The sequence below is a fragment of the Chanodichthys erythropterus genome, chromosome 5 (assembly GCF_024489055.1).
Source record: "Chanodichthys erythropterus isolate Z2021 chromosome 5, ASM2448905v1, whole genome shotgun sequence".
NCBI classification, from domain to species: Eukaryota; Metazoa; Chordata; class Actinopteri; order Cypriniformes; family Xenocyprididae; genus Chanodichthys; species Chanodichthys erythropterus.
In genome coordinates, this window is record NC_090225.1 from 2,955,270 (window position 1) to 2,980,000 (window position 24,731).

Sequence of the window (24,731 nt, forward strand, 5' to 3'; positions counted from 1 at the left end):
AATACTGTATTCTTTGAAGTAACTTTCAATGAGCAGATGTTTGTATGTACCTTGATAGATGAGTCTGTTAACGGCCAGAACCACGAGTCTCTGTAGTCGCTGGACCAGCTCCGTCTCGCTGGCTCTGATGGGGTTTTCTTGACTCATCCTGCGCTGCATCATCTGGGTAAGTTCATCACTGGCTACGGAGCGCATTCGCGTCAGCAACGAGTCCGACTGGGCCAGCGTGAACCGCCTCCGACCTGATCAAAACATGCAGGTAGTGAACAACAACAAAAGTGTGAAGAGCAGAGGATATTAGTATCAGTATCTCAACACCTCATGAATACAAAGACAAACAGATAGACAGATAAAGGTAATAAAAACAACCTTGAGTGGTGCTAAGTGGTTAGATAAGTCATTTATACCTGACATGTCACATGCATCCTAACTAGAAAGTTCAAAAGAGCAGCATTTATTTGAAACAGAAATCTTTTGTAACGTTATAAATGTGTTTACTGTCACTTTTGATCATTGCTTGAATAAAAGTATTTTTTTTATCATCCTAGATGGACGTTTATGTCAGGTGTAAATGAGAGAGAATGAGAACGATAAACAGATTGGTTCATTCATGTTAATGCACACACAGGCACCAGTAGTTCAGGACACTGGGCGGATGAGCAGCAGACAAGATTTAATCAGTTCACTGCACACAACCAACATCCCTGAGAGAGACAGGATGTTGTCGCCCATTTGTGCCAATGGGGTCGATGGCTACCTGCATCTGAGGGGAACATGTAGGAGTTTGCTCCGGTAGGGGAAGGGAGGGGGGAATCCTGGGACAGGAAGCTGAACGGGGAGGGTAGAGGAATCAGGCCGTATGAGCAGTAGTGCTGCCGGGGAATACGGGGAATTATGGAGTCTTTCAGCCCCATTGAACCTTGGGAGTGTGAGGGGAGGTGATAATACAACAAAAACACATGAACGATCAAGCGTGACATCAAGGGCTGATGGTTAAGACACAAAGACAGATGGATATGGAAACTAAAGAAACAGATCACCCAAAAAGAGCAGCATGGATATTCGACAGGTTTGGAACAGGGTTATACTAAATCTAAAACCATCACAAAACATACATTACTTCAAATTAAAAATAAATGATAACTGAAATAAAGTAAAATATATTTAAAAATAATTTACTTGCCATTTAGTTTTACTTGATGAACTAAAATAACAAAAACTAAAACTGAAATAAAAATGTATAAAAAACACATAATATAATAATATATACAAATAATAAAAAAAAAGAATAAAAATGAAAAAAAAAAGAGGTAAAATAAAAAAAAAACTAAATTACTAAAATATAAATACTTTAATAGTTTATTTAACATTAAAAGTGTATTAATAATACTAAAATAACCATGAGTGAGAGTAACCAATGACAAAAGTCATCATTATAAGGTAAACTATCACTTTAAATGCAAACCCAAACAATTACATGAACAGGAAAAATACTAGGGATGCACCAAAATTTCGTCTCCCGAAAACTTTTGGCCGAAACAGCTATTTTCGGTTTTGGGGCGAAAAGGTTTTTGAAAGCAGAAATCAGTGACTAAAACAGACCTGATTAATCATACATTTTTCAAAACATCGAAATGATGTTACCCCTTTAAATAATCAATAATTATGTTTTGAAATTTTTATGGTAAAATTTGTGTGTGAAAAACTATGTTTTATGGTCGGTGACCGGTGGGATAATGTGTATATAGGCTATATCAGCCCAGTTATTAACACATTTTAAACTCCTTTTCATCACATTTTAGGGGTGAGAAATCATTGGATAATTTTTTGGGGTGAACCATCCCTTTAAACTGCTCTGGTCATGTGACAATTTGCACTAACCATTTGAAACTGCAAATATTTAATTGAGACCCTTTATTATTTCCATATTTGCCAGAAATGCACTAAAACAGCAGTCAGTAATATTTTTAGAGCTTCATAAATGAACACTTTCTTTACAGTTACTTTTGTGACCGGTACAGTGCTTCTGTGTGTGATTTAAACTCAGTTTGATTATTAAATAAGTTTGATTTTCCATTTATTTATTATTTATTTTAGTTTTTTTGACAATGCATCCTGAATTTTCAGTTCCAGCCCAGAATTTTCATTTCAGTGCATCCCTAAAAAAACACCTGTTCACCTCTAAAACGCCTCACCTGCAATGCTTTTGCGTTTCTGCTGTAGAGCGTGATGTGGCGAGGTGGGGACGTGCACATAGCTGCTGGATTTCTGAGTGTCCTGATTGGCCGTGGTCTTAATGAAATCAATGGCTGCCTGGATCACGCGAAACTGCAGGGCCAGGGCCATTTCTGAAAGACGAAATTACAACAGAATGTTTCCTATTACAATCGAATGACACGTCACATACTGCATCACTGTCAGACAAGAGCAGTTGTTTTCTTTACCCTGTGTGCGCCTAACTTTGCTGGTTTGCATGTAGCCCAACAGGGTGATCAGGTCTTCGATGATGCGGAAGTACTGAGACCCTGAGGAGCTGCAGGAGTGGATAGTGACGGCCACCAACAGCTGCTGAATGTCACACACCACCAGTTTGTAGTCATTCGGAGGAATCCTACAGAGCCAAAGACATCAAGAAAAAGAGTTAACTTAGGCTGTGTGTCGACCAAAGCGTTTTTTTTTTTTTTTTTTTTCATCCAAAATTTGCAATGAAATTCTACGCTACACTATTAATTCCATTTTTATGACTGGATTCTGTGATTCCGTCCACGTTACTCGCATTGTGGAAATCATAGGGAAATATGCTCATGTATGCTGGCAAAAGAGTTTCCCCAACACTGACATCACTTTAAATATGGCATCTACTCTGACTCAGGCACGTTACCCGTTCTCCAGGCCGTTGAGGGTGGACAGCGTGTTGAAGAGCACGTAGAGTAAGCCGTGGTCCAGGAGGATGTCGGCCAGCTTTGGGCAGGCGTTGAGCAGCTGCAGCAGCAGACACAGGCCGTTGTGCACCAGCGAGTTCTCATACAGAGAGTTCTCCAGCAGACCCAGCACAGGGATGATACAACGCTTCCTGAACGGGGAGATGTTCTCCATATCCTCCAGATCCAGACTGAGAGAAGAGAGAATAATGGTACACAAGCACAAGGGCGCTGTTGGGTAAAGTTTCATTTAGAAACCATGCAGGAGTTTCTTGAATATGCTTCCTCCTGCCACATATTGTTTGAGGAAAAACCTAAAATTATATATAGTTATCTATAATATTTTTAGCATTATTAATATATTATTATAGTATTTTTTAATATGTTGAATTCTTTTTTTTATATATATTTTCTTTTTAATTTTAGGTCTATTTAGTTGTTATATTTTATATTTTTAGATAATAGCAATATTATGAAAATTATATATATATATATATATATATATATATATATATATATATATATATATATATATATATATATATATATATATATATATATATATATATTTTTTTTTTTTTTTTTTTTTAATATTAATAATATCAATTACTGTTTCATTGTCAGTAAAATAAACAAAACTTGTATAGCCAATACATAGCAACTAACTGAAATAAAAGTAAGTTTTTTTTTTATATCATTATTTCAATTCATGTTTATTTTATTTCTTTAAATATATTTTTTTTGTTTTAGTTAATGACAACACATTAAATATATATGAATATATATATATATATATATATATATATATATATATATCTATATATGTGTGTGTGTGTGTGTGTATATATATATACACTTTTTTTAAATACTTTATATATATTTAATAATAATATAGCACAGCATATATATTATAATATAGAATTTTATAATAGTATTATTTAACAAAAATTATAAAATGTTTCATTTTTTTTTTTAATAAATAAATAAATAAAAACATGTATAGCCAAAAAATGCTGACGTATGCCTGTCTGAAGCTTGCGTTGACGCGACCATTATAGTGATAACAGCCAATAACATTACTTTCCGGTGTTGCACAAACGCAATTGGCTAGCAACTGCTCTAAGGTATTTGCATAGGGCGATCTGATTGGATGATGCCTGCATTGGCGCTTGAAAAGTTGAGAAATCCTTCAGAAAAACTTCTGCCGATTGCAACGCGAGTGAAGTGACGCCACGGAACCCACAATTCAGTTCGGCAACACGTGACGTCACCCATTCAAAGTAAATGCGAAGCACACCGGCGCCCCGTGTGAATGCAGCGTAACAAGCTATCACCACTCATGGTCATGTCTTCAGTTCTAAATTGCTCTCATACTCACTCTTCCTCAAGCCCCACCGGCCGTCCGAACAGCATTTCCAGGAAACACTCCAGCAGGCCCTGTGAACCCTGGTGCAGGAACAGCTGATTGGCCAGCAGTGAGAATCCATGATTCTTCAGGAACTTCTCCTTCTGCTCTTTCTGAGCGCGGCTGAAGTACGCGTCCAGGAGCTACGTGAATAAAAGTACATGTTTATGTATCCATGCATGTATGAGATACATAAAAATAAATAAATTAAAGCCATTGCCCAAGCACTCCTCCATCTTCAGCTCAGAGTGGTCAATAAAACAGGTGAATCAACTAACCAACTATATTCACATCAGCTTAAATAAACAAGCCACAGCAGCAGATGAGATAAACAATATAACTCTGGCGATAGATAGTAAAAAATAGTTTATCTTATATTTTCATTATATGTTTGGACAGCATAATCTTTTCCACAAACATTACAATTTTTACTCAAATTTCAAGAAAAAAAAAAAAAAGTGTTAACTGTGCGACCTCATTGTGAACTGTATAAAATAGTAACACAAATGTTGATAGAAATACTATTCAAATATATTGCCATTATCTAATTTAGGGGTCTATTTTCTCATCATAAATCGACACATTACCCTAAAATCTTATATATAAAAAAATACATGCTATTTTGTCACAATTACTTGGATTCTGTGGAGTGACTCACAAAATCCATTTTTAAATGGATTACAGAAAATTATGTGATTAAGAACCTCAGAATTAAACGATTAATAATAATGTGAGTTATTTAAATTAAATAATACATTTTTCAAGTTAAAAGGGAGAGTTTAACCAATGTTTCAATCATTTTATAATGCTTACGTGGAAGTACTACCATGTTTATTGATTCAGTCCTGTCCACATTACAGAAAGAGATTTTCAGCTTTAATAAGCATGAATTAAATTAAAGTTTTACTCATTTGCATGGATGCTGCACACAGGAATCTCTGGCTACAATTAACAACAACTAATTGTTGGCAACAATGTGCCAAACAGTTTAATACCTTGAAATGTATTGCAGTGTGATCTAAATCCATTTTACACTGCATTGTTTAATGCATTATTAGTATTGTGCATGCAGCAATAAAACTGAGACATTTGTATTTTTTTAAATTCATTTGTCACACCAAAATGCATGGAAATGCATGTTTCCACCATGAAATAAAAAATAAAAAAAAGGTAATTGCGGCTTTTTATCTCAGAATTGCAAGATATAAACACAATTGCGAGATATAAAGTCAGAATTGTGAGAAAAGTCAGAATTGCGAGATATAAAGTCAGAATTGCGAGATATAAAGTCAGAATTGCGAGATATAAAGTCAGAATTGCGAGATATAAAGTCAGAATTGTGAGTTATAAAGTCAGAATTGCGATATAAAGTCAGAATTGTGAGTTATAAAGTCAGAATTGTGAGTTATAAAGTCAGAATTGTGAGAAAAGTCAGAATTGCGAGATATAAAGTCAGAATTGTGAGATATAAAGTCAGAATTGCATGATATAAAGTCAGAATTGCGAGATATAAAGTCAGAATTGCGAGTTATAAAATCAGAATTGCATGATATAAAGTCAGAATTGCGAGATATAAAGTCAGAATTGCGAGATATAAAGTCAGAATTGCGAGATATAAAGTCAGAATTGCGAGATATAAAGTCAGAATTGCGAGATATAAAGTCAGAATTGCGATATAAAGTCAGAATTGCGAGATATAAAGTCAGAATTGCGAGATATAAAGTCAGAATTGCGAGATATAAAGTCAGAATTGCGAGATATAAAGTCAGAATTGCGAGATATAAAGTCAGAATTGCGAGATATAAAGTCAGAATTGTGAGATATAAAGTCAGAATTGTGAGATATAAAGTCAGAATTGCGAGATATAAAGTCAGAATTGCGAGATATAAAGTCAGAATTGCGAGATATAAAGTCAGAATTGCGAGATATAAAGTCAGAATTGCGAGATATAAAGTCAGAATTGTGAGATATAAAGTCAGAATTGCCTTTTTTATTTTTTATTTCATGGTGGAAACAAGCTTCCATACATTTTGGTATGACAAGTGAATTTATATCTCACAATTCTGACTTTTTTTTTTTTCAGAATTGTGAGATATAAACTCGCAATTGCAAAAAACAAAGTCAGAATTGTGAGATAAAAAGTCATTTGTCAACTACTCAAAGATGAGCTAAACGTGAGCGGACCTTCATGACGCCCTGCTGTATGAGAGGAGAAGAGTGGTTGACCAGGACGAGAAGAGCCTCCGGCTGGATCAGTTTGTCCATCACCTCCTCCAACAGGATGTCCGGCAGCAGAAGCAGAACCCCTCTCAGTAGATCATACAGACCGCAGCAGATCAGAACCAGACAATCTTCTGCACTGGACCTGAACCAATCAGAAAACACATACAAGAATCATCTAGGTTGAGAGGAGAAACGTCATATCCTCGGCTGTTAACCAAAACGCTCAGCAAGCAAAACACAAACATATTTTGGTAAAAAAAATAATGTTACCAGGATAGAAAATTACTCGCACTGTTATATAAGACAATAGTCATACTGATGAACAAACGGAAAACAGTACTTGACTGGCATCAGCGCTAATGGCAGCTCTAAGAAAAGCTCATGTGTAATCCAAAATATGGTTTGTGGATTGGATCTCAGAGTTAAAAGCTGTTAACATTTAATGAGTTGAACTGATTATAGATGGGATGTGTGTTTAGTACAGGAACAGCAATGACGAAGACAGGAGGCAATTACCCAGACACTTTTTGAGCACATTAAAGAGATGATGCAACTTATAAATGAAGGCTGATATTAGTCATTCATCCCCAAAACTCAGTGGCATAAATTAGCATAATTAAAGAGTGCTATTCATTGTGTGTAATTTAAAAGCGCTCCCTGGATATATTACGCAGCTCTAGAAGAACTAAACACATCACACAAAATATTTAGAAAAAAGGCTAAAGGCTTCAGAAGAGTCTCACTCTACTCCCTAGATCAGTAGTGAGCACACTAAGACTCCATTTCTAGGGATGTCCTATTGTCAAAGTTGTTTTTCTTACTGGAGACATGAATATAATCAAGTCATCTTCATTTATATAGCGCTTTTCACAATACATATTGTTTCATAGCAGCTTCACAGTGACAGGAAAATGAATTGACAGAGATTGTTTTGGAGTTACAGCAGCACTAAGAACTAAAAAATTATTAAATCGAGCTAAAGTTGGTTTTTGATTGAATTATGACTTTAGGGTCCACTTAAATGACACCTTCCTACTGAAAACTGAATATCTTTAATGCATTCTTGTCTTTCATTTACTATAGGTTTGCGTGTTTGAGTGTGTATGTGCGCAGACGTGTTATTGACAAATTACTTGTCTGGTCTGTATAATACAGAAAAATTAGTTGTGTCCGCGGATCTATGCAAACTGGAATAATTTTGATAACGTTTTATCTATACATTATGGTGACCGGGAGGTGACATGCTTGGTTCATTTAGTTTTGTCGTGGCCACAACATATAAACTCGTGGGAATGTAATAATATGTCGTGGCCGTGTGATATTAATTCGTGGGAATGTGATAACTCATGGCCTCAAGATCATTTTGTCGAGGTGACGACATAAAGTACTTATGTCATAGCCTCAAGATCATATGGTGAGGGAACAATACAGTTGTGGCCAGAATTATTAGACCCCTTCATAAATATGATCAAAGATGACTGTAAAAATAAATCTGCATTGTTTATCCTTTTGATCTTTAATTCATAAAATTAGCAAAAATCTAACCTTTCATTGAAGGAAAATAATTGAAAGTGGGGGAAAATAACATTAAGAAATAAATGTTTTTCTCCAAAACACGTTGCCCAATTATTAGCACCCCTAGATTTTTTTATGAGTAAAATATCTATGATGTATATTCGCATTCATATTTAATTTTTTTTTAGCTCACCGGGGTGATCATGAACATGAAATTGTCCATGGACTTCCTGTTCCACAGGAGTATAAACATGAGGAAACACAAAGGCCAAATTCCCTTAATCATTCATCACAATGAGAAAAAACAAAGAATCTAGTTCTGATGTGCAGCAAATGATTGTCGAGCTTCACAAAATAGAAAGTGCCTGTAAGAAAATACCTAAAACATTGAAAATCCCCATTTCCACTATCAGGGCAATAATTAAGAAGTTCCAATCAACTAAACCTATTACAAATCTGCCTGGAAGAGGACGTGTGTCTATATCGTCCTAATGCACAGTGAGGAGGAAAGTTTGAGTGGCCAAAGACTCTCTAAGGATCACAGCTGGAGAATTGCAGAGATTAGTTGAGTCTTGAATCTCAGAAAGCCTAAAAAAAATTATCAAACAGCACCTACATCCCACTAGTTGTTCAGGAGGGTTTCAAGAAAAGTCCTCTGCTCTCATCCAGAAACGATCTCCAGCATATTCAGTTGTCAGACACGAATGGAACTTCAAACGGGACGAGCTTCTATGGTCAGATGAAACTAAAACAAGAGCTTTTTGGCAGCAAACCCACCAGATGGGTTTGGTGCACACATGGATAAAAAGTGCCCCATGCCCACGGTTAAATATACTGCTGGATCTTTAATGTTGTGGGCCTATTTTTCTGCTGGAGGTCCTGGACATCTTGTTCAGATACATGGTATCATGGATTCTATCAGATACTAACAGATAAAAAAATCAAAACCTGACCGCTTCTGCTAGAAATCTTATAATGGGCTGTGGTTAGATCATCCTTTGGGACAATGATCCAAAACAAACATCAAAACCAACACAAAAATGTGTCACTGAGCACAAAATGAAGCTTCTGCCATGATCTTCCCAGTCCCCTGACCTGAACCCTAAAGAAAATGAGTGGAGTGAACTGAAGAGAAGAAGCACCAACATGGAGCTGGGAATCTGAAGGATCTGGAGAGATTCTGTATGGAGGAATGAATGGTCTCTGATCTCTTCTCAGGTGTTCTCCAAACTCATCAGGTGTCATAGAAGAAGACTCAGAGCTGTTCTCTTGGCAAAAGGAGGTTGCAAAAAGTATTGAATAAAAGGGTGCTAATAATTGTGGGCAACGTGTTTTGGAGAAAAACATTTATTTCATAATGTTATTCCCCCCCCCACTTTCAATTATTTTCCTTCAATGAAAGGTTAGATTTTTGCTAATTTTATAAATTAAAGATCAAAAGGATAAACAATGCAGATTTATTTTTAGAGTCATCTTTGATCATATTTATGAAGGGGTCTAATAATTCTGGCCACAACTGTATATTTTTCTCGTGGCCATGACTTCATTATGTTGAAGGAACGACATCCATTTCTCATGGCCACATGTGTAAACAACATCCGTGACCATGGCAACCTGGAATTATCAGAAATGGACAATACCATAATTAGGGCCCTATGATTTCCACGATGCAGAAAACGCGGATGGAATCGCGGAATCCATTCATAAAAACGGAATTTACTATATAACGCGGAATGTCAAAGAATTTGTCAAATTTTTGATGAATGAATAAAAAGCAGGTCAGTACACTTAAATTAAATCACGATATAGACTAGTGTCTGTGAATATTAAACCACAAAAAGACTATTTAAATATGAATCCTGCATGTTTGTGTGTCTCTGAAATGAATAGCGCAGATGCGCAGTTTCATTTAACACACACACACACACTGAAGCACGTGTAATGCTCGCAGTGTTTTCGCCTCATGTACACACAAAATTCATCTTCAAAAGTCACTTCATCAGCATTTTACAGCTTTATTTGAGAAAATCTATCGTCATACCATAAACGCACAGTAACTCAAAGGTCTTGGCAACCCGTCAAAATTAAAGTTCGATTTAGCTTGACAGAAACATACTGTTGTACAGTAGAATTTAGAAACGTTTCAATGTAATAATAATACTAACATAATAGACTTAATAGACTTAAATAATAATAATAATAATAATAAATTATTAAAACTATATTTTTAAGGAACAATCTCAGTTTTTCTTCCATGTTGTGCAGCACTTTGACAAAAAAAAAAGTTTAATTTCATGATTAAAAGATAAATTAATGTTTTCCGTTCATTTGCCAAAAATATTAAAATACGCAACAGAATTTCTGAAAAACAAAAAAATACATTTTTTTAATTAATAAATTTGTTGTTTTTAAGAATTCAATTAATTAGACATTCTTTTTGATTATTAAAATTTTATTTAACCGTTAAAATCAAGTCCAAAAAAGTTAAAATGGAAAAAAAAATGGAATCCAGAAAAAATAAAACGGAAAAAACGGAATTTGGAAAAAAATAAAACGGAATTTGGGAAAAAATAAAACGTATTTCTTAGGGCCCTACATAATAATATTTTTAATTAAGAATGAAAAATAAGGGTGGAATTAAGGAATGATTAACCTATATAGATTCCCGTAAATTAACTTCCTGTAAAATTCCTGTGCGCCTACAGAAATAAAATAAAATAATAAATAAAGCTTTCATAGGTTATATACAAATAATAAAAATGTTCTTTTAACATAGCCTATTAATAGTAAAACATTTTTGAACTTAATTCGAATGCTGTCACAGGCACGAAGGGCGACAAGTGAAAACAGATGCTCATTTAAGCTACTGTAGTCTGAAACAATCAAAGTCAAAACTTTACTGGCATGATCGGGCATTTACAGTATTTAACCTACAGAATACAAACTTTAAGTAACAAAGTACAGAATGTTAATTAGATAAAAAAATATAGGAAATTTAGGGGAAAATAAAGCAAATAAATGTACAAATGTAACTAATAATAATATAAACATATTAAATAAAAAATAAACGATCAGTAAATGGATTTAAAAGACTGTTGGTTGGGATTTAAACATACAACATTTAAACATTTATTGATAAACTTCATTCAAATGCTGTCTAAGCAACATCGCGCGCAATATAATATTTATGTTAATATACAAATTTCTTAATTCCGTTCTTTTTCCAAAATAAAAATAAATATTATTATATTCTTGTCCATTTCTGACAATTCCAGGTTGCCATGGTCGCGCAGGATGTTTACACATGTAACTCGTGGCCACGAGAAAAATATATCGTTCCCTCGCCATATGATCTCGAGGCCACGAGTTATTATCACGTTTCCACGAATTAATATCTTGTGGCCACGGCATATTATTACGGTCCCACGAGTTTATATGTTGTGGCCACGACAAAACTAAATGAACCGAACATGTCCCCTCCCGGTCATCGTAATACATAGGGAAAGGAAAGGGAAGGAGGCCTTCACAAGGGATAGTTTAGTTGAAATGTCAGGGCTGTGTTATCTTCAAGTCTACAAAAATATACAAAAAAGTATACCTATTTTGCTATGCATTTTGCAGATTTATTAGGTTTTATAAGCATAGCCATTTACATTTGTGCATTTGGCAGATGCTTTTATCCAAAGTTATACATCTTATCAGTTCATGCATTCCCTGGGAATCAAACCCATGTGTTCCTCGTGCCATGATCTACTGTTTGAGTTACAGAAATTCATACATGAGATTAGCCTATAAATGGCTTTAAATGAAATAAAAAATGTGATTTTATGTATCTTGTTATATAAATCATATTACCAAGGGAGTTAATTTGTGAAGCGCATCACAAGCACCATATGGCTTCAAACACCTGATTGCCACAGAAAAACTATAATAGTATATCAATAATACTAAAATAACACTGAATTATCACAACAACCATAAATATAAAAAATAAGAACGACATTTTTTTTTTTTTTTTAAATATTGATGGCTTTGCTCTTATAGTTTACAGTGTGCCACATGTTGATTGATCATAATACTAATTACACTATGTGACATTCACCCGGACTTATTTGCTAAATGGTAAAAAGGTACATTTTCTCAGTTGGTAAATGAGCATCTGCTCATCCTTAAAGTCAGCATGAAATGTAAATTCACTATTTATTTACTATATGCATGTTATGAATCTTATTGTGAACAATTCAACCATCAATATATTTCATTTAAAAAAAAAAGCTTAATCTTAAATGTCATAATCCAGATTCCAGTGAAAAGGACAGACTTCTTCAGGTGGCAGGACTTCTCCAATCATTTAGTCTGCTTAAACCCCACCCCTGCAAGCTTGTGTGTGCAACGCCCACATCACAACATCCAATCAACAACTGAAGCATAGAACCAGGTCCAGCCCTATTTTTTCTTTTTCGATATTCTTCCACAATACAAAACAAAAGATCTGTCGCTACTTCTGTTTCATCGTGTTTAAACTGCTGGCTACAATTAGTATGTATCAATATAAAGTAATACCTGTCATTACTGGAATCCGCCTTGCTGTGTCTGTCATAACCGGGTGAGTATGTGTAGCTTTCCCAGTCGTCTGGTGGGGCGGCACGGTCAGTCACAGTGGGCCAGCGTGCGATAGTCAGAGAGCCGTTCTGTGCAGGAAAAGCCAAACCCAGACTGGCCAGGTTACTGTGGCTCCTCTGGAAGGACTGGATTCCCTTCAGGCTGTCAGGTCGGCGTGGCGCTTCCTCACTGGTCCAATCGAAATGGTCCTCTGACTCCACTGGGCTGCCTGGTGGCCCGTCGTGCTCCTCCTCTACACTGATGGATGGCGTGCGGTTTCCCACGATGCTGCCCTCCTCATCAACACCTACAATCTGAGAATCGCAAATGGTCTTTGCTGACTCGCAGCTGCTGAGGAGCTGCTCGTCTCCGCCCCGCTTCAGGGTCTCTGTGCTGCCCAGGGCCTGCTGGGTACTTAGGGACGTGCCTTCTTCAGGCTCTGTGCTTCCGGTCATGCTCCCATGAGTCAGACGGGGTGTCAGGGCTGGAGAAGAGTGTGGAGAGGGACCTGTGCTAGGAGGACGCAGAGCCAGATCTTCATCTCCATGCTCAGGAGAAGAAGTGTGGCGTACTGTGGGACAAATAAAAAACAACACATCACATTTAGTATTTTTAAACATTTATGTACTTTTTGTACAACCAATGACATGTTTCTATGGAAGCTTGTTTCCACCATGAAATAAAAATAAAAAAGGGGTAAAGTCAGAATTGTGAGATATAAAATCAGAATTGTGAGATGTAAAGTACGAATTGCGTGTTATAAAGTCTGAATTGAGTGATTTAAAATTTGAATTGTGTGTTATAAAGTCCGAATTGAGTGATATAAAGTCAGAATTGTGAGATATAAAGTCCGAATTGCGAGATATAAAGTCAGAATTGCGAGATATAAAGTCAGAATTGTGAGATATAAAGTCAGAATTGCGAGCTATAAAGTCAGAATTGCGAGCTATAAAGTCAGAATTGAGAGAAATAAAGTCAGAATTGCGAGATATAAAGTCAGAATTGCGAGCTATAAAGTCAGAATTGCGAGCTATAAAGTCAGAATTGAGAGAAATAAAGTCAGAATTGCGAGACATAAAGTCAGAATTGCAAGACATAAAGTCAGAATTGCAAGATATAAAGTCAGAATTGCAAGATATAAAGTCAGAATTGCAAGATATAAAGTCAGAATTGAAAGAAAGTCAGAATTGCGAGATATAAAGTCAGAATTGCGTCATATAAAGTCAGAATTGTGTGATATAAAGTCAGAATTGCGAGATATAAAGTCAGAATTGCGAGATATATAAAGTCTGAATTGCGTGATATAAAGTCTGAATTGCGTGATATAAAGTCAGAATTGCGAGATATAAAGTCAGAATTGCGAGATATAAAGTCAGAATTGAGTGATATAAAGTCAGAATTGCGTGATATAAAGTCAGAATTGCGAGATATAAAGTCAGAATTGAGTGATATAAAGTCAGAATTGAGTGATATAAAGTCAGAATTGTGTGATATAAAGTCAGAATTGCGAGATATAAAGTCAGAATTGCGTCATATAAAGTCAGAATTGCGAGATATAAAGTCAGAATTGCGAGATATAAAGTCAGAATTGAGTGATATAAAGTCAGAATTGCGAGAAATAAAGTCAGAATTGCGTGATATAAAGTCAGAATTGCGTGATATAAAGTCAGAATTGCGAGATATAAAGTCAGAATTGAGTGATATAAAGTCAGAATTGAGTGATATAAAGTCAGAATTGCGAGAAATAAAGTCAGAATTCCGAGTTATAAAGTCAGAATTGAGAAATATAAAGTCAGAATTGAGTGATATAAAGTCAGAATTGCGAGAAATAAAGTCAGAATTGCGAGATATTAAGTCAGAATTGAGAGAAATAGTCAGAATTGCGTGATATAAAGTCAGAAATGTGAGATATAAAGTCAGAATTGTGTGATATAAAGTCAGAATTGCGAGATATAAAGTCAGAATTGCGTCATATAAAGTCAGAATTGCGTGATATAAAGTCAGAATTGCGAGATATAAAGTCAGAATTGAGAGAAATAGTCAGAATTGCGTGATATAAAGTCAGAAATGTGAGATATTAAGTCAGAAATGTGAGATATTAAGTCAGAAATGCGAGATATAAAGTCAGAAATGTGAGATATTGAGTCAGAATTGAGAGAAATAGTCAGAATTGCGAGATATAAAGTCAGAATTGAGTGATATAAAGTCAGAATTGAGTGATATAAAGTCAGAATTGAATGATATAAAGTCAGAATTGAGTGATATAAAGTCAGAATAGCAAAGTGCAATACAAATAAACGTGACTGACTGATTTTGTATTTGTCAAAGGTCATGTGTTTCAAAGCTTAATTTAAGACACAGCAGTGAAATACAGCCAGACAAGGACATTTTCAGTGAGTAATGCCTGTAAAGTGCGACAAAATGAGTCAGTGTGTATATTTTTCAGATTCATGAATAAGTGCATAATCATCGGCGAACGGCCAGGAGTTAATGATTATAAGTCTGCTGCTTTAATGTGACTGGAGGTGGTGTTGACCTCTGGTCTTGGGGGAAGTGGGTGGCAGTGATGCGTTACCATCAGCAGGCATTTCGGTGAAGACAGAGGGAGAGAGTGAAACCACAGAGCTGCAGGCCGATTTCCCTCCACTGCTGGAGTGTCGCAGGTACATCATGGACTGAACCTTCTCCTGGTACAGCTTACCATCTGATGCCACAACAAGAGAACATGCATGAACTAAAATGGTCTTGTACTGACTATAATGGAAACAATTTAGTTTTACATTTAGTTTTATTAAGATTAAGATTAAAGGGGGGACCCAAAAAATACTTCTGCTATCCTTTTCTCATCTAAAACCTGTATCATTTTTTCAGAAGCATCTTGAACATTTTGCTAATTTTTGACAGAATTATCCTTTTTTGTGCACATTTTTTATTTTAATAACTCAATCAGATACTGGTTTTCAAAATGTTTGCTCACCGATATGCAGAGAGAAGTAGAAGCTGGTGGGCGTGTGGCACACGTAAGTGTTGGTGGGGGGGTGAACGGCCAACAGGAAATTATAAACCAGCCGCAGCAGGTCCAGGTCTGGAGGCGACCCCAAAACCTCCTGAATGATTTTGACAAACGAGAGGCAGACCTCCTGTGGGATGGAGGTCAGGTACTCATCCCGATGCTCCTATGAGAACAATAAGGATGATGTTACAAAACGACCCACATACTGAACTATGATTGGTCTTCTTTCTTGTATCAATTGCATATTGAAAACCGACTGGCTGCTATTTCAACATAGGTTGATTTTAATGATGCAATCAAATTTAATTTTACAGAAACAAAGTGTATTTGCGATTGTTAGATGGTAGGTGCCCCAAAACTGTTTTGGCCAAAACCAAATATTTTATTTTGCCGAAATATCAGAGCATCAGTAGTTGATTATCATAGACAGCTGACACAAAGCAAGCCTCATGACCACATTTCAAAGACTACAATCTAGACCTACTTGACCTCCATTAACCTCACGTGTTGTAAACTTCTCACCTGAAGCACCTGGCAGGCGAGCAGGAAGCGATGAACCACCTGGGCCTTTAGAAGCTGTCGAATGTTGAACATCTGCTGAGGATGACGCACTCGGATAAGGATCTCTAAAGCGGTCAGCAGCGTCTCCCACACGCCACACTATCACAAACACACATGCAGCCATTACAATTAGCTCTATATAAAAACGTCCAAACTCTATGGTATGTTCTCATTTAGATGTAAGTGTGAACCTGAGCTTTGGCCCATATCTTCCAGTCCAGCAATATTTCAGAAAGCAGTCTGAGATCTTGCACCACCACAGTGGATTCAGCATCCAGATGAAACTGGCCGTCTTCTCCAATCGTCAGGATTGACCCGCTACAGCAGCCGTCCAACAATGTCTATCACACCACATGCACACAGATACACACATTTGTGAAAAAAAAATCCAGTGATACGCTGCATTTCAGAGGAAAACATGTATATGCTGAGAGAGGGACAGAATGGTCTCACTGTCAGTCTGCATTAACGGAGAAAGCCAGCAGGGTGCGCTGTTCAGTACGACAGCAGCCAAGTACACAGTAATGTGGCACTAGTGTGAGTTTAAGGATGCAAGAACGACATATTTCTCATGCTAAACATGGCCAAAGTTTCAAAACACAAGTTGGACGTATGACGGAGTATTTCTGTGCCTTGTATTACATAATAAAGGGCAGATTTCCCTGTATGGGCACTTCTCCGGGAATGTACATGCACACATCACCCAGAGCGAGAGCAAGAGCACGCCCATCAATGCACTTCATTTCTTTTTACAGAAGTCGTCGTCAACGATGTACAGGTTTGTCACTTTGTTTTTAGACCACGAAATCAACAATGTCACTAAAGAAGTGTGTTTTTGGTTGTGAGGGAAAGATAACATTGCTTCCCAAAGAACCCAGTGTTAAGTGGAGCTGAGAGTTTTGTGCTCACGCATTACATTGATGTGCTCTCGATATTTGTTATTAAAATAACCATAGAAACTGCCTTAAATTAACTATCAAAATAAAGATAAAGTCGTCTCTGAAAGTTGCAATCACTTTTTTATTGGTTAAAATGAATGGAGAATATCTCGTCTTTTCCGTGGCTGCTCGAGCCCTCAAGATGGGCGCTTATGGTTTTATAAACAAGGCCCAGTTCGATGCTGGATTTACAGATCATTTGAAACTGAAAGATGGAGCGGTCACAGTGATAATGATCCCAGTCATGAGTCAGAACCGCAGGTGGTGAGTGTAAACACTAGGAACGTATAGAGAATCAAAAGTTATCCAGGGATAATGCAATGGTGTATTATGTATGTTTAAATACATTTGTTTAGCTGACCATTGATAGCTTCGCTACGCAAAAGCTGCACATGCTCGTTGCTCTTTAACTCCGCTCACACGGCACGCTTCCAGGACCTCGGCTGTTTTCGGAAAGACTCGGTACAGCGTATCTTTCTTTTATAAATCTGATAAAACTAAAGACTCTTCGGAGATATGAAGGATGCAATACTACTCTATAGGTACTCAAGATTAACATGAGATTGGCAGAAACTGTGTTGTGTACCGTTTAAATGCCTGAAATAAGGTTGGTGGACAAAACGAGCTCAAGAAATTTTCATGTTTTTTTTACTACAACATTAAATACATCAGTAATACTTCATTGTGATTTTTTTTACAGCTTTTAATTGCCTTGAAAAAGGTAAACAAGTCACTAAATGGGACTACAGAGGTTTTCGGAGACATTAAACGGAGTCACTTTCACAGCTTTGTTGCGTTTATAATAACTCCACAACTTATTGTAATTTAAATCAATGCAAAATTATTCTAATTCAAATTTTCAGGGAAATTGTTCTATAAATAAAGACCAAAAGATGCTTTGTTGAAGTCGTGCGACCGTGGTGTAGTTCGCTTATAGCCTACATTTAGCTTTTTACTACTGTATTTAGACTTTAAACTTCTGTTGGCCACAGAGCTTTTTTTCTGCATTAATCCAAAAGCCAATAGAAAATCCTATTGGGTTTTTGTCAAGGGAACCGGGGTGATGCGAATCTACGGTCTTACAAAAATACGTCATCACTGAAGAGCTCTATATACCTATACCTTACTACTTTTCAGGGTTTTAATTATATTAAAAGTTGATATTTATGCATTTAATGTCTTTTTTAATTAAATGAACCATTATTTTTAACTAACAGCCATCGTTAGGAAACTTGACCAATTAAAAATGTAAATATTTTGATATTCACAAGTCACAAGTCATAAGCTTCATTTTAAATAAAAAGCAATTTAATTATGAAAATATTGTGATTGTATCACCCAGCTCTAATTGATCAGTATAGTTTTGTTTTACTTATTATCTATACCTGATGCGCTAAAACTCACCTTCAGAATGTGGTATCCCACAATGCACTTGGGCTTGATGAGAACCTGGTGAATCATGGAATACCCGTGGTAACACTCCATCTCATGGGTGCGATGCTGATTGTTTTTCACCAGAGACAGAAGAAGCTGCAGCGCCAGAGCTTGTGTTTTCTCACAGTCGCTCAACTCCACCACCTACAAGAACCAACGAAAAAAGACAAAGGCAACATAAATGCAATGTGATTGAGATGGTGCAAAAATCACTGTATGCATGAAAAACGTCATGTAAATGAGATGTGAATGTGTTTTTGTGTTGGCATTCTGGGTCACAGTGTTATAACACACAGAACAATGCTTTCAGTGAGATGATTATTAGTGACGGCTGCTCCAAACTAAACAACCTAAATAAACTAGATCCATCAAGCACTCAATTTTTTAATATATTAATAAATATCAGTTATTTGGCATCATACCAAGATTGAGCATCTGTTGCTATTTTAATTAGCACTGCTCCTCAGTTACTTTTATTTTGGTCTCATCAGCATGGTTCACCCATCAGGAGTTGTTGTTTAACATCTATGGTTTAAATAATGTCAAAAATTAACACCATTTATCTGCAGAGATTTAGTAAATATATATAACTGCAATGCAAAATGAACCAGCATTGTAAATATCCCAGTGGTTTTAATGTGATTTTCATTTGAGTATTAAGTCAATATACAATTACATTACACATTATTATTACATATTTCAAATAACTACATTTTCTATGTAAATATATTGTAAAATGAACACACACACACACACACACACACACAAATAATGGACATTATTAGAAAAGGGTAAATGGTCCTGAAAAAAAAAAAATCACACTTACATTGTTCACGGTCAAAAATTAGCACATTGAAAATGAATGGTAAACAAATTTCATCTAGTGGAAAGGTTTGGTACTGCGCCCAAACAAAATCTTACTGAAAGCTCATTTATTGAGATATCAACCTCAAATTTAGAGCACAACTTGTTTAGATGTATGGTTTTGTTTTACTCACAGTAAAAAAAATATATATATATATTTCATATACAATTTAAAAATAATATTATGAAAAATGCACAAAAATACTAAACTATAACTTTTTTAGTTTCCCTTTTTTCACTTCAACAATAATCTGCCAAGTGTTATCTTTAAAAAGAGACCAAACTTCAGTCTGTTCTTCAAATCATTCAAAATTTATGACAGTAAATTGGAAATTTAATCTATAATCTAATATAATATAATAAATGGATCATAACTTTTCCATAAATATAATTTAGTACCATAAAATCCCCCCAAAATACCAAAAAAAAAAAAAAAAAAAAAAAAAAACATTATCGAACTGAAATATAGTACATTCATTTAATTGAAATAAAAAAAAATATTAGGTCAAGATGGTTAACATATACTGAAATTAGACTTGTGCCGATATTCGGTTATGTGATAAATCGCGATAATGAATATGCACGATATTGTAATCGTCGGCACTTCAGAATACTGTAAATAATAATTTATTACCAATTATTAATTTTTTATAAGGCAATTAAGAATACTTTACCCATCAATCGTATAAAATGCACAATACCGCTGTATTCTGCGTCAAAAGGACACGTGCTCAGATGTAAACAATCCCAACGTGCACGAGAAGCACATGACTGAACGAGTGAAGGAGACGAGCTGAATGAAAGTGCGCGTTCACTCTCTGACAGCAGAGGGCGCTGATGGAACAGCAGAAATGCAGCGGTTACCACGGAAACCGTGCAAACAAAGTAACTGCGCTTGTGAAGTTTTTAAAATGCTTCAAACAGCCATTCATTTTTTTGTAATCTCAGTGTTGTTCATCACAGCACCAAATACTGAATACTTAAAAAAGACTTAAAAGGATATTTATTTTCAAACCTAAACATGTTTATATTTTAATCTGGACTACAACATGCCCTAATGATTAGAAATGTTCTGATTATTTGTTATTGTTCAGTAAAACTTTGAAAACATACAGCTTCATTAGTTAACATGTTAATTCATTATCACTAAACTGACAATACAAATACTTATAAAGTATTAATTATTATTAATTAATGTTAATTTATTAGTTACTATTTAATAACATTACTAAAATCAAAATAACTTATTTAATGGACCTGAGATAAAACTAACAATGATCAGTTGTGTTTCTAAACTAACATTAACAAAAAATAACACTTTCTGTAACAAATGTAGCTATTGCTCAATCTTAGTTAATGCATTAAATAAAGTGTTATCTGTTGTTCTTTATAGCCTAATTCTTTTGCATTTTAATCTGTTTGAAAATTTGGTTTTGCAACTTAATTTAATATCGTGATAATACCGTATACCGTGATAAAAGCTTCATCAATTAATCGCAACATGAAAATTTGATACCGTCACATGCCTAACTAAAATATAGTAAAAAATAGTAATATTTGCCTCTGTATTCGTATTTCTGTTATCATGACAGACTGAATGAGAGAAGCACAAAGCGAGGCTTTAAGGTGTCATTCGAGAGATTTCTGAAGGACAATGTAAAGGGAACAGAGTGTACAAGAGAACGTCCCCGGGACAGAACATGCCTACCAAATAATCACATTTTTCCCTCAGAGAGAAAGAAACAGTGTATTATCAGATTACCAACAAAAAATGTGCTCTGGAAAATGAAGGAAACAATGAAGATACCTTCAACCATAAACATGTACTTTTGCCTCTCAAACTGATTGCTTCAATTAAAAAGCACAGCAAACACCTACCAGAGTTTTGTGAATCAGCAAGAACGACACAAAACATCTGGTCAAAATACATAATCAGTTTGTGTGCAGTAAACAGAAGTGCAGTGACATAAGAACTCATTCCATTCATTCCCCGTCTCTACTGGTGACAAATACGCAAACAAACACGTACCCGTGCAAACAGGAAGACAAAAGAGCCGGTGCCACCGATCTTGTGCAGGGCGCTGTGTAGGCCGAGAGCTTTGCAGGGCATCATGGTCCTGAGAAAAGGAGGCTCCAGGATGGAACTCTGGACCTCTTTGGCACTGAAGGGCCGCTGGGAAACCACCGCTGACTTGGCCTGACCCTTCAGACGGATCACTGGCTCATATATGGTGTACAGAGATGGCGTGCTGGGGGCGTACACTACAGCTAAACTTTCCTGTAAAAACACAAATGCACACACATGTTGAGATAAAAGCAGATCTACACATTTCAATTTGTTTTTTTTTTTGTTGTTGTTGTTGCACTTTTTAAAATGAAAGAGTTTAATGCAATATGTATTTGTCAGCATGAACAGGCAATGAGATTTGCTTGACTACATTAATGAAAATGACATTTTTATAAAAATAGCATCAAAGTGAAAAAAATGCCGATTGTCCTAAAACATACACTTAATTTTGCAAAAATATTATTAATCATTATCATTATTTGTTCATCCCTCAATCATCATTGTATTGCACTGCTTTATGTTTTAAAACTAGAGCTTTGATCATAAATCTAAGCATTTAAATATAATCTTACAAAGACATTATTGGCAGATATTGATATTTAAATGCATTTTATGTAAGTATCTGCTATACTGTCATAAAGATCAAAATTTCATCTTACTTTTTGTCCATTTAAATATCAGCATCTGCACCAAATTGCACATTTTTTTTCTCCATATTCTCACTATACCATACAATATGAGGCATAAAAGCTTGATGTATCAAACATGATACTCAAAAAAAAAACCATGCATGCAAACTTTTTCAGATTTTTTTCATCAAAAGGTTCAAAAACTGTTCCAGGCTTTAAAGGGTTAATATTTTTCTTTTGATTTTTGAAGTGAAATGTATACAAAACTATGTATTATATTGTCAGAGAAGATCTGAAAAAAAGAAGCTAATTCATCCATGAGGAACGAAGGTTTGTGTTTAAGTGACTTGCTGATAGCAGTAATTACAGTGCATGTAAAGCATTAGCATATGAACACCTGGAACAGCAAAATCACTGGTAATTAAGATGTCAGTGGGTAAAACTGAACAGAGCACTTAAGTAGGCAGGAAATGATGTACAAATGGACAAATAATGCTGAGGGAGATAAACAAGCTTGGTCAGATACATCTGCATAAAAGCCTTCCGGTAAAATTTTGACATTCAAAAAACCATGTATTCATAGGCTTACAATAAGAGGTGTGATGTCAACATCTGTATTCCTCATGAGGAGTTCCCGTATCTGCTCACACTGAAGACCCTCCTGTGTCACGTACTTGGACAGTGTCTCTTGGGGATTGCCGTACTTGCAGGGCATGATGGAGGTGAGGTCAGGACCGCTGGCATACAGGTAAAAAGCCTCCGCAGTGTCAATTCTGGAGCCTAAAATGAGCAATAACCAGTTTACTTCTTTGCTGAACTCCCAGCATGCATTTTTAATTTAGATGTAGGCAAATATCACTGTCTATTACTGTATATTGTTATAGTGGTGCATATAAATTATTAAATATTCTTCTGTGTTATTTCATGAAGACATATATTTAACAAGTCATTTTAGAGCAAATACATAAATATAAAAATTGTAACACTTTACATTAAGATTTAATTTGTTGACATCAGTTAACATAACTAACAATGAACAATAACTACAGTATTGATTAGTATGTTAATTTCAACATTTACTAATACATGTTATTGCCATGGAGCGTAAGGGTGAGGTTAGCATAGAATATGCCACTGCTATGTTTACATTATGGCTCCACTGTTATTTTGCTTTTCGTAGAAATATAAAACATTCAATTCAGTTGGATAACAGTTGCTTCAATCTCATCCAACACGAGCTGCAGAGTCATATGTAGTGCAGCAGGAATCAGGGTTCATTGATAATGTGACGAGAGTAAGTGACGAGATGACTGACAAGACCGTGGCGGAGGATTCATTGCACAACAGAGCCTAAGTGTCTGACAAATGTCTTATCTTGTAGAATTTGTAATCAGCACCTCTGCTCCCTATTCACAGAGTACACGTGAAAGCGAAAGTAAACCGCGAATGCACATTCAAACCCGATTTTAATACCCCTGATGCATGCAATATGAATCTCCCAATATGAAAGTTATTTTAGGCTGGGCTGTGTAGTTGTAACCATCTCTTAGCTCTGTATCATGCTTGAAGAGAAATTTGGTCTCTATTTGCACTTATAATATTGAGAGAGTACTTTGATTATGGTTGCACTATGACTAACAGAAAACTTATTTATCCTGTTTTTATTTCCATGATCAATTTGTGAAAGGAGTTCAAAGGAGGTCAAAAGCTGTAGAAGTTCATAAATCATGTACAGGTCTGAGGTCTGAAGAGGAGAGAAATCATATAGGAGAGAAGTCAGTCAGTTGAGTTTGTGGCAAAACCTTTTACAGTGCTTGAGTATTGTTGTCTTTTACTGCATATGATAATTCATACTCAGAAAGTAGAACTAAAATGACATCCATTACAAGATGATTAGTGAAAACAAGACTATTTTTGTAGTCATGTATTTCATCATTGAGGATTTCTTAAAAATACTGTGTAAAGTCTTGTCTCGTCTTGTGAACTCAATCTCGTTGTCACACCCCTAGCTGTAAACATTAATAAATGCACTGTGAACTTACATGAACAAACAACAAACAATTGTATTTCTATTATTATCGAACAAAATACAAAACATACAAAATAAAATATATTGCTCACTGTTACTCATGCAAGTTAATATATTAACTAATGTTAACAAATGTGACCTTATTGTAAACTGTTACCCCCAAAAATATATGAATATCATAAAAAAAAAAGAAAAAAAAGAGAGAACATGTGGTAGATGTGTTTGAAACACAGCTGGTGACCTAAAAACAAATAAAGAAAAAAACATTCAGTGGCCCATCTGCCCACATTAGAGTGTTTCACAGGTTGGGAGCGGCTGGACTGGGGCCATTCATGACCTATTAGTAGCAACAGAATTGCTATTCTGTTTAAAAAAAGCTTGTTGTGTGGAGAGAATGTGGAGAATTTGTGTCTCACGCACGGAAACTACCAGCAGCAAGAGAATCCCACGTTACTAACAACAATCGCAGACTTTCAAAGTGCAAATGAATAATCTTTGCAACAGCACACATACTTTGATATTATTTATA

General features: G+C 35.6%; 1 protein-coding gene across 7 annotated transcripts in view; it reads right to left on the reverse strand.

Moving 5' to 3' along the window:
* The window catches only part of lyst (lysosomal trafficking regulator), a 104,951-nt gene that overhangs the window by 26,846 nt on the left and 53,374 nt on the right, over nt 1-24,731 (reverse strand). For 6 of the 7 annotated variants that reach the window (XM_067385656.1, XM_067385659.1, XM_067385661.1 and 3 more), the window contains 15 exons: nt 22,763-22,953; nt 21,506-21,754; nt 18,583-18,756; nt 16,432-16,581; nt 16,202-16,339; nt 15,644-15,842; nt 15,242-15,370; nt 12,628-13,237; nt 6,511-6,691; nt 4,300-4,469; nt 2,882-3,112; nt 2,445-2,611; nt 2,196-2,348; nt 758-919; nt 51-242 (listed from right to left, as the gene is read on the reverse strand). In XM_067385656.1, coding sequence (XP_067241757.1) covers nt 51-242; nt 758-919; nt 2,196-2,348; nt 2,445-2,611; nt 2,882-3,112; nt 4,300-4,469; nt 6,511-6,691; nt 12,628-13,237; nt 15,242-15,370; nt 15,644-15,842; nt 16,202-16,339; nt 16,432-16,581; nt 18,583-18,756; nt 21,506-21,754; nt 22,763-22,953 — 3,096 coding nt within the window. The remainder of the gene's footprint in view (nt 1-50; nt 243-757; nt 920-2,195; nt 2,349-2,444; nt 2,612-2,881; nt 3,113-4,299; nt 4,470-6,510; nt 6,692-12,627; nt 13,238-15,241; nt 15,371-15,643; nt 15,843-16,201; nt 16,340-16,431; nt 16,582-18,582; nt 18,757-21,505; nt 21,755-22,762; nt 22,954-24,731) is intronic. The other variant, XM_067385658.1, reaches the window with a different exon arrangement.